This window comes from Terrapene carolina, unplaced genomic scaffold (assembly GCF_002925995.2).
Source record: "Terrapene carolina triunguis isolate 2854851 unplaced genomic scaffold, T_m_triunguis-2.0 Scaffold84, whole genome shotgun sequence".
Classification (NCBI taxonomy): domain Eukaryota; kingdom Metazoa; phylum Chordata; order Testudines; family Emydidae; genus Terrapene; species Terrapene triunguis.
This window is the reverse complement of record NW_020664435.1, coordinates 29,572,575-29,586,303: the sequence shown is the minus strand read 5'-3', so window position 1 is coordinate 29,586,303 and position 13,729 is coordinate 29,572,575. Positions and strand designations below refer to the sequence as shown.

General features: G+C 38.9%; 1 protein-coding gene across 1 annotated transcript in view; it reads left to right on the top strand.

Moving 5' to 3' along the window:
• Positions 1 to 13,729, top strand: part of CASD1 (CAS1 domain containing 1) — a 59,330-nt gene that overhangs the window by 28,462 nt on the left and 17,139 nt on the right. The window contains exons 7-11 of the mRNA XM_024212881.2: positions 3,935 to 4,058; positions 7,262 to 7,476; positions 8,737 to 9,162; positions 9,638 to 9,727; positions 10,501 to 10,620. Of these exons, the coding sequence (XP_024068649.1) occupies positions 3,935 to 4,058; positions 7,262 to 7,476; positions 8,737 to 9,162; positions 9,638 to 9,727; positions 10,501 to 10,620 (975 nt within the window). The remainder of the gene's footprint in view (positions 1 to 3,934; positions 4,059 to 7,261; positions 7,477 to 8,736; positions 9,163 to 9,637; positions 9,728 to 10,500; positions 10,621 to 13,729) is intronic.

Genomic DNA, 13,729 nt, shown 5'->3' with positions numbered 1-13,729 from the left:
GTCTACACTAGAGTGCTACATCATCACAGCAGCACCGATGCAGCTGCGCCATTGTAGTGCATCTGGTGAAGATGCGCTATGCCGATGGGAGAGTGTCTGGCACCGACATAGTGTGGGTGTGTACAGTGCTTAGGTCACTGTAACTTGTCACTCAGGGGGGTGGCTTTTTCACACCCCTGAGCAACGTAAGTTGCATCATTTTACTTGGTAGTGTAGACTAATCCTCATTCTCTCCCCACTTCCAGTAGGAAGAGGAGTAGGGCCCTTCCCCCAATGCCAGGTATCAGCACCACTTCAGGAAATGGACTAGTCTTCCTACTATCTCCCACCTTTAATGACATCATCCCGGTTAGCAAAAATACCCCAATTTAATATAAAGGCTATACTTAGTTGCAATTCACCATGTTTTAATGATTACCAACTAAGAAGAATCAGCCTTTCTTTAGGAAAATAACTGAAAAGTACAAATGCAAAACATGATTTAAATCATCAATTTCAATCAAGGTTTCCTGTTTGCAGATTTAAATCATGATTAAATTTGTCAATTTAAATAGTTTGGTTTAAATCAGTGCACCCTGGCTCAAATGCAGGAGTAGCACACTGGAAACAAAATCTTTTGAGTGCTGCTATTTGATCTGTGAATTTGGAGACGATACCTGTCTAGGAGTCCTGCTAATCTATAAACCTCTGGACACCAAAAGTTTCCAAGAAGAGGTGATATATACATGTAGTCCAATGTAGTCAAGAAGTTCACAAGAGCCATATGTCAGCTGTCTGGAGTGGCTGACAAACGTGAATACCAGCATCAGGACTGACTGTTACAAACTAGGGCACAAACCCCAAACTGATTGTGATTCTATGATTAAATTTCACCAACTAAGTAAGTATCCAGCATGAACTGCTCAAAAACTATAACAGCCTTGATGTGGAGTCACAGACAGTCCCCTTGTTATTCCAGTCTATCTTACCACCCCAGGCAAGCTTTCCTTTGTGACAGATGGTGCCTTACACCAAAAATCAAAATGATATTCAGGCTACTCCCAGGTCCAAATGACCAGTCACTTTCCTTAAGTCAGTTGCATCTCAGAGCTCAAACCAAAAACAATGCTTGTAGCCAATGCTATAATAAACTAACTGAAGTTTTATTAACTATTTATTAATAAATGATTTATTAATTATTATTCACTAAAGAAAATAAATGAGTTATTTAAAAAAATAAAGCAGGTATACATATACACACAAATGAGTTATAATCTGGTTTCAGAAGATGATAGAAACTGTTGTAATATGCAAGCTCTATATGTCCTTTAGGGCTAACCCAAGCTAAACAGTTCGGGGGCCCTTGCTTATGCTTAGAAATCTTTGCCCTTCAGAGTTCAAGCAGCATAGGGATAACAGTTTCTTCCTGACAGGAATTTTTATTCCCTTCTCCCCAAAACTCAAGCTGATGGGATGAGTGTTTGTGCACTGTTTCCTCTTCATGGGTGTGGGGGGAGCAATCATCAAAGTCTTTTGTCCCCTGATGTTGCACAATAGCTTGTCTGATGTCTATGGGCCTTGTTTCATTGGGCAGGAGATGACACTTCTTGTGGTAAACTAGTATTTCACACTTGTTAATGCATCTCTCCTGACTGTGGGGCTTTATAGTTTCAGAGCAAACACCTAAATATTACCTTATATCATGGGACACAGATATTATGTGTGAGATTAATCCACACAACAACTTCCAAGAATTTCATACAGTCTAAACACATATTTATAAATCTAATACCTGTTTTAATAATACTAACACACAGATGAGCCAGACTGGTTTCCAGCTATGCATTTGTCAATGTTCCGTGAGGCCTGTGGGTCTTGGCATGAGCTAGTACCTGGTCTGCCAGCATCACACCATCTTGGGAGACTTCAGCATCCACACAGATGATAGCCTAAAACTCCTATCTGAACTCTGTGCTTTTTGTTTCTCATAAGTTTTCTTAGAAGTCTCTCTTTCACACACAGACACCAATACCCCAGACAAAATAGTAAGGCCTGGTCTACACTTAAAATTTAGATTGACATAACTATGTTGCTGAGGGGTGTGAAAAAATCACACCCCTGAGAACCATGGCTGTGCTGACCTAACTCCTGGTGTAGAAGCAACCAGGGAAGAAAGCTTCCATTGACCTAGTTACTGCTGCTTGGGGAGATGGATTACCTACAGCGACGGAAAAACCCCTTCCATCATTTTAGGAAACAGTTATGCTGCGGTACTGAAACAGCATAGCTACAGTGCTGTAGGTGAGCCTTTATAGCACCTGTATTGTAGACATGGCCTAAGGCTGGACACTAACTTAAGAAACTCAAGAATAGTCCCCCAGTCCTGATTGCACCATGTCCTACCCCATATAGAAATGAAAACTCCCTGATATAAGATGAAAAAATCACCACCATAGTCTATCCTGAAAATCAAATTCCAAAATGTATTTACAGAAAACTCTACCCAGTCAAGAACTAGAAGAACCAGTGAAGCACAACTATTGTTCCCTGACTACTGCTTATAGATAGTCCAGTACCAAAATGCCCCCTTCTAGGTAACTGCAATCAAGTGCATCACCTTTGACTTCAAACTTTGCCTTTGTGGATATGAAAGAGAAAAATGAGCCAGCAATACACAGATGACACTCCGTTCTCTATGTCCTTTATCTCATACTAAACAACACCATCTTCAAGTTGGTCAAAGTTGAACTTGTACAAGACTGAAGTAATACTCATAGGTTTCTGAAGCACTTTCCTATTTCTGCTGCCTATGCCCCCCCACCCCCGCCACTACCAAGCATGTCTGCCCTCAGATTAAGTTGTTCTGCAGCCTTTGGGTCCATGGGATTCCTCAGCACTATTTGATGCTGAAGTACTGATGGTAGCAGAAATTCCCATTTCTGTCTTTGACTGGCCGGAATACTGTGCCCCTTCTTGGGCTTAGCAAAAGTATCTGTTTTGATATTCAGGGTTCTCTATGGGATTGGGCAAGCTTCTGAATAAATTTGTTTCTCCCTCCAAGATTATGACCTCTCACAATAGCTATTTTCCACTGAAATAATGAAATAATAAAGAAAGACCTTTCATAGGAGATGGACCTAGATCATGTAATTCACTCCCACAAAACATTACAATGGCTACAGGCCTCACCACGTTCAGGCTAATACAAAACTCATCTTTTCGTCTCTGCGTTCCCTCTGTAATGTCAACACAGACACACACAGAACAATAATTTAAATAATTTCCTAAACTATTTCTATTACAGGCTGGGAAGGAAGACAGAAAGATTGTTATTGTAATTTCTTTATTTAAATATTTGGGAGGCACTTGGATACATAAATGTTCCCCTTCACCATAGTACTTAAATAGATACCACCACAAATCTTCATAGCTGTTTCTGGTATAGTACTGTTTTTCAGGTACTTTCTTTTTCAGATACTGTCCATTAAATGAATGAATACACTAAAGAACTTAAAACCCGATAGGCTTTGCTCATACAAACCTCTGCTTCAAGTCAATGAGAGTTTTGCTTGAATAAAGTCCACAGATTTGACCCTAAATCTTGTCTCTATATGTTACTGCTGCCTTAATACTATTCCATCAAGTCAGTGAGGTTTCTAATCAAATTTGTATCAGAACAGTTTTTGAGCAGACAAATGCCACCCTTACGTTAAACAGTTGCAACGTATATCTTGGTACTCTTTATGATAATAGTTTATTCTTCTGTTATGCGCCTAGCCTGTCAAACCAAAAAATGTTTTTAATGCTATAAAAATTATTAAAATATTTAAGAAATAAACAGGTTCTATAATAGTATTGAAAATAGCTGCTAATGATGGTGTGGAATCAGTAAAGTTTTATGGTTGTATATACTTTAGAGAGAAAAAATCTGATTTTTTTTTATTTAATCTTCTAGTGGTCTATCAAGATTCACAATGGCAGCAATGAAGCACTCACGCAATATAAAATCAATATCACTTCAATAGCACCTCTTTTGGAAAAATTAGCAGAGAGTAGTGATGTATACTGGGTCTTACAAGGTAAAATACAGTAGATAACTATAATTTGTGCTGTAATTGTCTGATTTGAATCACAATTTTGCAGGCTGTGGAGTACTAAACCATCTTTCACTGCCTTGCTTTGCTCCGAGGTTGTTCATAAGTAGTCTAGTGTATGCATAAATATTCAGAAAATTTTGATATAAAATCTGGAAGACTTGGATCTTTGTCAATATTGGTATGCTAGATTTCACCCATTTCCTCTTGACTGTACATTCCATGTGTTTGACCAGTTCCTACCTTCATGAGTTACAGCTATCTGAAATTACATGTGTTGACATTTATATCTAGACATAAGCAGTTGATTTCTTTTTCCTGGGGGAGGGAGGGAATCTTAATCCCCCCTAAACACTGACTTCTTGTTGAAAGATTCCTGTAATAAAACTTCTTCAAATTGCTTGAGTTATACAACCCATGATAAAGCTTAAGAGAAAATGCTCCTTTCAAGTTTTTTTATGTTATGGAGTTAGCTGTTAGCCAGAAAGGGATACATTTTCCAAAGAGGAGCACTAAGGCTGGGCATACCCACACCCAATAAGCAACCATGACTACAGTTAATTACATACATCAAATAGACTGTTGGTGTAAAATATTTTCAAACTTTAATAACTGAATTTTAACTTAAATAAAAAAACAGCAGAGAAATTTAAGAAAACGTTAAGCTTGCTTAGTTAGTGGTTTACAAGTCAAGTTTTGCCAAAGTCCAGGTTACACATGCGGTCTCAACTCTTTCACCTATGTATTGTATTCGTTTTTAATTATATGATCACATACAATTTCTCAAATAATACAATATATGTAATATACATTCTACAACTTTATGACCTTATTTTGTGCATACTTATTAAATGTAGTGCTTACTACTCTAACTAGCCCCATAGCCATCAGTATCTGTGTCTGAAACCTGGGAGGGACTGCTCATGGTAGGAAGCACTGTGCACATTAGTGTTTTGCAGGATTAAGCCCTCAGATACACATGTGGGGCATGTGATAGTGTTTGGTACTATTCTGTACATCAATCCATTAAAGTCATCAGTGTGAAACTACTCCTGGGGGAATTCTGTGCTACTGCATGCACATAATTAATGAGCCGTGCATATTTTTAATTTTTTGCACAGAAAGAAGCTTCTGCTGAAATGTTGCTGCAGTTCCGCCTTTTGCCCACCAGAGGGCGCTGTGGCACAAGAACAGCAGCAGCTCCCAGCAGAAAATAACTTCTGCAGTTCTGCCTTTTGCCCACCAGAGGGCGCTGTGGCAATAGACCATAGCAGCAGCTCCCAGCCAGCTAGGGAAGACAAAGAGCCTGCCTTCTTCGCAGCGCCTGTCCGGCCAGGTCAGGAGACGGGCTATGGGGAGACAGATGGTGTCGGGTGCTGGGGGTCACAGAGGAGCTCATAAGGGGTAATCGGGGAGAACAGACTGGGGCAGGGGCTGAATGGGGGAGTGGAGGCACAGGCCCATGGGAGGGAAGTGCAGGGCCACATGGTGATGGGGGAGGGTGTGCAGAGCTACATAGCAACAGAGGGTGTCTGAGTGAGGGCATAGAGACACATCGGGGGAGGGGGTACAGGGACACAGAGACAGGGGAGTGGCTGGGTGGGAGCACAGAGACACATGGGGAAGGGGTCAGAGCCACGTAGGGATGGGGTGGGGGTGGAGGGACACATGGACGGGGGTCTGCAAGGACACTTGGGGGTGCAGGAACACAAAGGGACAGGAGTAGATGTGCCTGACTGAATGGAAGAGGCTAGGGGTCAGCCATAGCCTGCATAGGGGAAGATCCCTAACAATCCCTCCCCGCTCGCCCCAAAAAAACCTGTTCCAAACTTTTCCCTTCCATACCCAACAACCTTCCAAATTCACACCCAGGCTCCTTCCCAGCAATTTATTTCCCCCTCCCTCAGCTCCTTTGTTATCCCTGACTCCCCCAAGCCTTTGCACTGCTTCTGAGGGATGCAGGAAATACAGTCCTGTATTGTAGTTTAAATGAATTATTACTCAGAATTCTGTATTAATATGCCTAATAAGGAATCTATTTGTCAAAAAACATTTCCTGAATCTTTTTTTGTTGTCTGTATTGTTACAGATATACTTGCTAACAGGTATTTTTAAATAAATGACCAAAAATAATTGAAACTGGTGTGATTATATTGTTATTTTGACAAATAAAATGTTCAGAATTCTGCAGAATTTTAAACTATTGTGCACAGAATTGTTAATTTTTTGTTGCAGAATTTTAAATTTTTTGTTGGAGAATTCCCCCAGGAGGAGTATGAAACATACAAAATAACCAATTCTTGCACAACATAACCAATTCTTGCACAACGTTTTACAGTTTCATGTCATAAAGTAATAGTGAAAATTATGCGGAAACACAGAGGCCATCTACATTAGTTCAGTTAAGTGCCTCATATCCTGAACTCCATCCAGCTGTGCTGCTGATTGGGGAAAAAAGTGATATATTACATTAAAATATATACTTGGAGAACATGTATAAAAATTCAATGTCATTAAAGGTAAACTGGACTATGAAAATAGCACAAGTATAGAGATATGAAAAATATAAGTGTTTTAATGTGTTTTTAAGGCTATAGGAAAAATAGTGCGATGTATTGAATTATTTGAGAACTAGTGTTTGATCATGAATTTAAAGATTGTGATGTAATGAATATGAGGGGACAGAATTAAGGTAGCTAATCCTGTTTTAATTTTGATGTTTCTTGATTTTTAGATTAGAATGTAAACACTTATGTAACCTTAACTGTATTGATGGCTGATGTACCCATTTTAATGTTCAATTGACATATTCAACATTATGAATTCTGAACAAGCAGAGTTAGACTTAAAAAAAATAAAAAATCCCAAACTATTGATGTGGATTCATTGAAATGTGCAGGAGCATTTGAGACGAGAAAATCTCTTTTTTACTAGATGACTAAATACATGTTCTGAGAGGTTTTAGGAAAACTTGCTCCCAAACTAAATTCTTGCATGCCAGATTGAAGATTACAGTGAACTATTGGTCTTAAACCTCATAAAAAAACAAGGACTATAATACAAATGGTAAAATGTTAATTTTACCATCCAGCGTAGTGCTGAAAAATTAGGATTAATCTTATAGTCTATAGAATTTGAGTTATGATGATTGGTTTTTTTAATAAAGCTTAACATTCTTTTAAATTCAGATCCTGTTTATGAAGATATGTTGAGTGACAGTAGGAAAATGATCACTAATGAGAAAATAGATGCTTACAATGAAGCTGCAATCAGTATTCTGAACAGCAGCTCCAGAAATTCCAAAGCTAAAGTTAAAGTGTTCAGCGTTTCTAAACTCATAGCACAAGAAACTATCATTCAATCTTCAGATGGCCTGCATCTCCCAGAATCAAGCAGAGAAACAGTGAGTACTTTCATTGTTAGTCAACATAACAAAAAATTAATAATGGAGCAAGATTTTAATTGAACATGTTGTACTCATAATGGCAGATAGTATGGACTTTGGTGTCCCTTGATGATTGTAGTCTTAAAAATGACATGCAAGAGTTTTCCAGGAAATTGTTTGCAAGACCCCAGCAGATGAAAGGGTATCTTTTGGGATCTTGCAAACAAATTTTACAAGATGCTACTTGCCATTTTGTAAGTAACTATGTAGCTGTTTAAAAAACGTAGTTTTTTTCTATATGTTAAACACTATTGAGACCATCACTAAATCCTTCACATCCCGAGGAATCCAAGCTGCAAATTTGTTGCTTTCCTCTGTATGAATGAATGACAATCACAACTTTTTGGAGAGCTGCTCTCAGGGCTAAATCCTAAATCTCGCCTTTTGTGAGTGTGCAGGATCCTCCGCATATTAGTAGTAATTCTGTTGTGGCGGAGGCTGGGGGGATGTGGGGAACCCATTCAGGGGATCATCATCCCATATAAATCTCAGTAAAGGCTCCCTGCAGCACAACATGGAGGAAGTTTGTGGTTGTGGGGGTGGGCTAATAGATAGATAGGCAGAAGGTGGGTTATTGGATCCATGTCTGTGCAGGTCAGCTGGCAAGCTGCATGAGTTACTTCAATACTGAGTCTGCAGTAATGTTTGCAAAGCAGTTTTGCTGCCATTCCGCAGTTTGAGGTAGAAGAATTACATTTCCACACCCTCCATAGCAGACCTTCCCAGGTCTACTTATTTGGGTTGTGCTCCCGCCCGTGACTTTGGTTCTTGTTGCTTTTTCAAAATCAATAATAAAAATTAAAACTGTTTGTTTACATCAGGACACTTAAAAATATGCGGTCCTGTGGCACCTTTAAGACTAACAGATGTATTGAAGCATAAGCTTTCGTGGGTGAATGCCCACTTCGTCGGATGCATGCATTCACCCACGAAAGCTTATGCTTCAATACATCTGTTAGTCTTAAAGGTGCCACAGGACACTCTGTTGCTTTTTACAGATCCAGACTAACACAGCTACCCCTCTGATACTTAAAAATATGGGTTATTTTAATCCTGGAATTTGTGTGTAACTAGCTGTGTGCGCATATATGAAGTGCTTAAATATAAAATGATAGGGGAAAATGCCTCTTTACTAATGTGAAATATTAGTAAATATATTTGAAAAAAAATCTCCTATGCTGAGAATGTTTGATAGCTAGTTACTTGTTTCTTTGACAGAGTGCAATGATTCTTATGAACGTCTACTGCAATAAGATTCTGAAGCCCATCGATGGTTCCTGTTGCCAGCCTCAGCCTCCTCTCACTCTGATACAGAAGCTAGCTTTTTGCTTTTTTGCTTTGTCCATTATTGGATATTTAATTCTCAGTTTTATTTATCGTAATCATCATCGAAAAAACAAGCCATGCACTGATATGGAAAGTGGAGAGGAGAAAAAACCTGTCACCAATACATCTCCTGTTTCTACTCTAGAGACACTGTTATACTCCTTCTTCAAGCTGGGTCTAATCATGGCCTATTTCTATCTGTGTGACAGAGCAAATCTATTCATGAAGGAAAACAAATTTTATACACATTCATCTTTCTTCATACCAATAATCTACATCCTGGTTTTAGGGGTATTTTATACCGAAAACACCAAAGAGGTAAAGATCATGCTGGTGTCATTTCCCAGTTCAGAATTGTAATTGAATTCATTTTTATTCACGAAAATATTACAAGTCAAATTTTCAGAAAGATATCGCTGATGCACTCACAAAATATATAGTTGCATATGGTAATTCATTAATTGTACACAAACTGGTAATTAGGTCCAAAAGGACGTTTTTGCAAGTGCATTGGGTAAAGTATTTTTGTGGGTGCAGCTGTTGGTAGGGTTCATCCATCAACTGGCCACAATGCATCAGAGTCAAATCCTAGTTCAAACTAGTAGATGAGCATTGATTTATGGGGCAACATCTAATACACACTGAACTTTATATAATGTCATTAGTGTAGATGTTTTTCTTCTTAGCTCCAACTGCCCATAAACTAGTTTATTGTTTTGAACTTTTTCTCCTCATTTTGTAGATGTTCGTTGTACTTGTTGGAATAGCAACACTCTTGTTTTGTTTTGCATAGACTAAGATGTTAAATAGAGAGCAGACAGATGAATGGAAAGGCTGGATGCAGCTTGTTATTTTGATTTATCATATCTCTGGAGCAAGCACTGTAAGTGATTTGAATTGAATTATTTTTTTAAAAAAGTAATGTGATTTGGATTCAATGCTTTAAAGGAAAAATAAGCTTCTGGCTTTTACCGCCAAGATACAGAAGTTAAAATAGCCAAGCATTTATTAGACTTGAGTATCATAAACAGTTCACATTATGCTCCTCGTTTAACCTTTAATTTTGAAAACATAATTTTTGTGAGGCCTCATTTATATTATTTCCTTCAATAAGTGAAGATATCAATGGGGCTATACTGTTTTGGGTTTTTTGTCATCTTTCCTCCCTCCCCTCCCCCGCCCCAATATATCCAGTGAAGGGGAATTATTTTCTCATTGTGGAAGACTGTATTAACTTAGTTACAAAAACTTGCTGGAGACAGCTTTTTTGTGTTTTAGGAGTTGAAACTGTTAAAGGGCAAACTTTCAATAACACTTTTTTCCCCCTTTAATCCAGTTTTAGACCCACAAGAAAGTAGAGCTGTTGATACAGTTGTAAGAAGTTTATTCAGATTTTACAATTTGAGAGAGGCTAGGTCGAAATAATTGCTTTACGTAGTAGTAAGTAGGTCATAATATTTCTTTCCTTTGTTACAGTTGGTTTACAATGACAGAAAGTTTTATGAAACAGAAACACAACAAGCCTAAAATACAGAAGAACTTTCTCCTCTTTGTCCCTGAACTTATTTACAATTAATAGTGTTTTTTAAAAAAAAAAGAGAGAGAGAGAGCACTTCTGTGGCCCTCTGTAAAAGGGTAAATTATTTTTCTCAACAGTTTTTGCCTGTGTATATGCACGTTCGGGTTCTGGTTGCTGCATATCTGTTCCAAACAGGTTATGGGCATTTTTCATACTTTTGGATCAAAGGAGACTTTGGATTGTATAGAGTGTGTCAGGTAAGAATAAATCTTTCACTGATTTATATAAAAATATTCCCAAATTAGATCTCTCTCTGCTTGCTAAATTATCTGAGATTAAAATTATTTTGGTTGATACAGGTCTGTCTCATCTTACGCTGGGGTTACGTTCCACAGTCAGTGCCTAAAGCGAAAATCGCGTATAGTCAAAATTACATTGAGTGTAATGGCGGGCGGAATCGCCCGCACTACAGAAACAGTATTTAAATTGTTATTTTTCTCTTTTTTTTGTTTTGTTTTTTTGCCGACCGTGTAAAGCTGAAATCGCACATGTTAAATGCGCCTAAGATGCGACAGACCTGTATTCATAACAAACTGATCATTGTCCTTGTCTCTCTCTCATCTGGTCTATTTAATGTAGTCTGATCAATCTAGTCTATCTAATACAAACATAATAAAAAGCTGAGGTGAAAAATAATCATTCTTAATATTTTCATCAGAAATTGGGCACAATAAATAGAGGTGAACATAAACCAATGTAATATTATGAAAAGGCAAGACTGAAACAAATTATCTAAATTATCCATTTTGGATCTTTCTTTCCCCAACCCATCCCCCCATCTTGTCTGTTTAATGTGGATATTCTATTTTACATACCACTAGAGCATTTTTCTGTTGGCTGTTATACAAATAGATAAATATTTGGTGAATCCAGGATGCTACCACTGGAAACAAAATCAAAATTTTCTCACTGTGAAGAGTGTGATGCTTCTTAGGGCAGCCAGGGCTGTGAGCCACCACGTTGCCACCTCCCTCCAGCACGAGGAAGTCTTGCCTGTGCAAGCTGAGTGTTAGCTCCCTCACACAAACAGCCTGTCAGCCACTCAAGTACTCTCCTTTGGGCTATACTAGCCCTGCATTTGCCCTGCAGGCTGACAATAGATGTACCCCAGGCCCTGGGTCCTTTCAAAGTGTCCCCCTATGGTATCCAGTCCCTGATCACTAGATACCCACAGAATCCCAGATCCTCTGTTCCCAAAGGAAGAGTGTACCCCAGTTTAACAGTTTTACCTTAGACCAACACTCCTGTGTCACACATATCACTTGAGTTTGATTATAGTAAACCAAAATAAGATTTATTTAAGAATAAAATTCAAATAGAATGGTTGCATATAAAATAAAATTGTAAAATACAAACTAGGGCCTACACTCATTATTAGATAGGAAAGTTCACTATTAAAGTTCAGTCTTTTGCAGCACTTGATAGCCCCAAGGAGCTAGGACCCAGTCTTTCATGAAGCTCCCTCGCTTTACCTCCTCAGTGAATGGATCCACCCTGAGATATACCAAATACGTTTTTTGTCTTTATTCACAGACAGGGCAATCCCCTCACTGTCATGTTGTTCCTTTTCATTTCCAAGTGGTTTCAATGTTTATAGCGAGTCTTGTATGGTTTTCCATTGACTTGTCTATGTTGGTCCAAAGTTACTCTGTTGAGCAATACGTTACATAATCAGCTAGCCAGGGAGGGTGATCACCCAGACATATTTCCTGCTGACTCATTTTCACTCCAAAACCAGAAGGGAATAATTTTTTATATATTTATATTATTTCTTAAATATCACCCTGTGATGGGTTTCCCGGTGTGCAACTTGGAAATGGGGTACCACTGAGCCCTTGGCCTCTGTCTCACCAACCTGGGATCCCTATCCCACTGTGATGCTGTGACAAGCTGCAAGCCCTCCAGGAACTGCATTTACACAGACATCCACAGGCAGGGACACACCCTGCTGAGTTACATGAACGCTTTTGCCAGCCACTTGTGAATCAACAACAGAGAGGCTCCAGCGAATTCCCCACAGCTCTCCAGACCCAGGACCCCAGAATTGTACTATCTTGCCTTGGTCAGAAGCCTGACCAGTGTAAGTTTATTACCCAGTCCACCCCTCCCTAAATGTGGAGAGGACATGTACCAGCTCTTGTTCCTGAGCAGATTTCCCATGCATTTCAAGCACAACCCACTGTTTTAGGTAAAATATAAAACAGATTTATTAACTACAGAAAGGTAGATTTTAAGTGATTGTAAGTAGTAAGCAATATAGATCAAATGTGGTTACCTAAGAAATAAAACATTAAATCACAATCTGAGTTCCATAAACTAGACAGGATTTAAATCAAGCAGTGTCTCACCCTGATGGTATAGATCCTTAATACACAAGCTGGGATTCTCCTTTTCAGCCTGGGACCATCTCCCCAGATCAGACTTTGTTCTCCAGATATGTTTCCAGGTGTTGAGGGGGAGAGAGAGGCCAAATGATAATGTCACTTCCCCTCCTTTATAAGTTCCTCCAGCTTGCTGGAAAGATCTTTTGCTATGACGTGAGTCAAACAGTCTCCATTGTTTACATGCTCTCTCTGAGAGGTCTCTAATGTATACAATTCCCGGGGTAGTCCTTGTGAATGTGTATTCCCCTTAATGGGCCATTATCAGTGTCTGGCTGCTCCATTGTTGTACCTGAAGGGCTGGTTGCGAGTGTTCCCAACCTTACAATTTATTACAGTAACACACATAGTAAAACTTCATAACTTCCCATACAATTATAGCATGTACAATCTAATAGGATATTAATGTTCAACAGATCAAGACTTTTAAAATGATACATCACACGACATACTTTGTATAAAACATATAATTATATCACCATGGTAAATATGGGGGTGCCAAAGTGTTGCTTTGGGGTACCGAGTGACACACACCCGTACACAGATCTCACAATGATTGAGTATTGGTACATTACAAGCTTGTAGTAGAGACCTCACATGCTACTCTATGGATAATTACCATGAAGGTGGAGTATTAGGTGTAGTGAGTTTGTGGGGTCTGAGACAGTTGTTGTTTGTAAAGAACAGTGTGAAGCCTTTGCCAATTGGCACCAATGGGCCTTTATGTCTTAAGGAGTTTTTCTTTCTCTGTGGATAAGAGCAATTGAATTCAGCACTCCAGCACATTGGATTGCCTGCTTCCAAGACTGCAGGTCTTGCTTTGGATGGCACAAACTACTGTCATCTCTGGTTTGAACTACAGCCATTTTCATTCAATTAAGTTCTAGAAGCTTTAAGCTGCTGTATGCATGTTGGACTCATGACC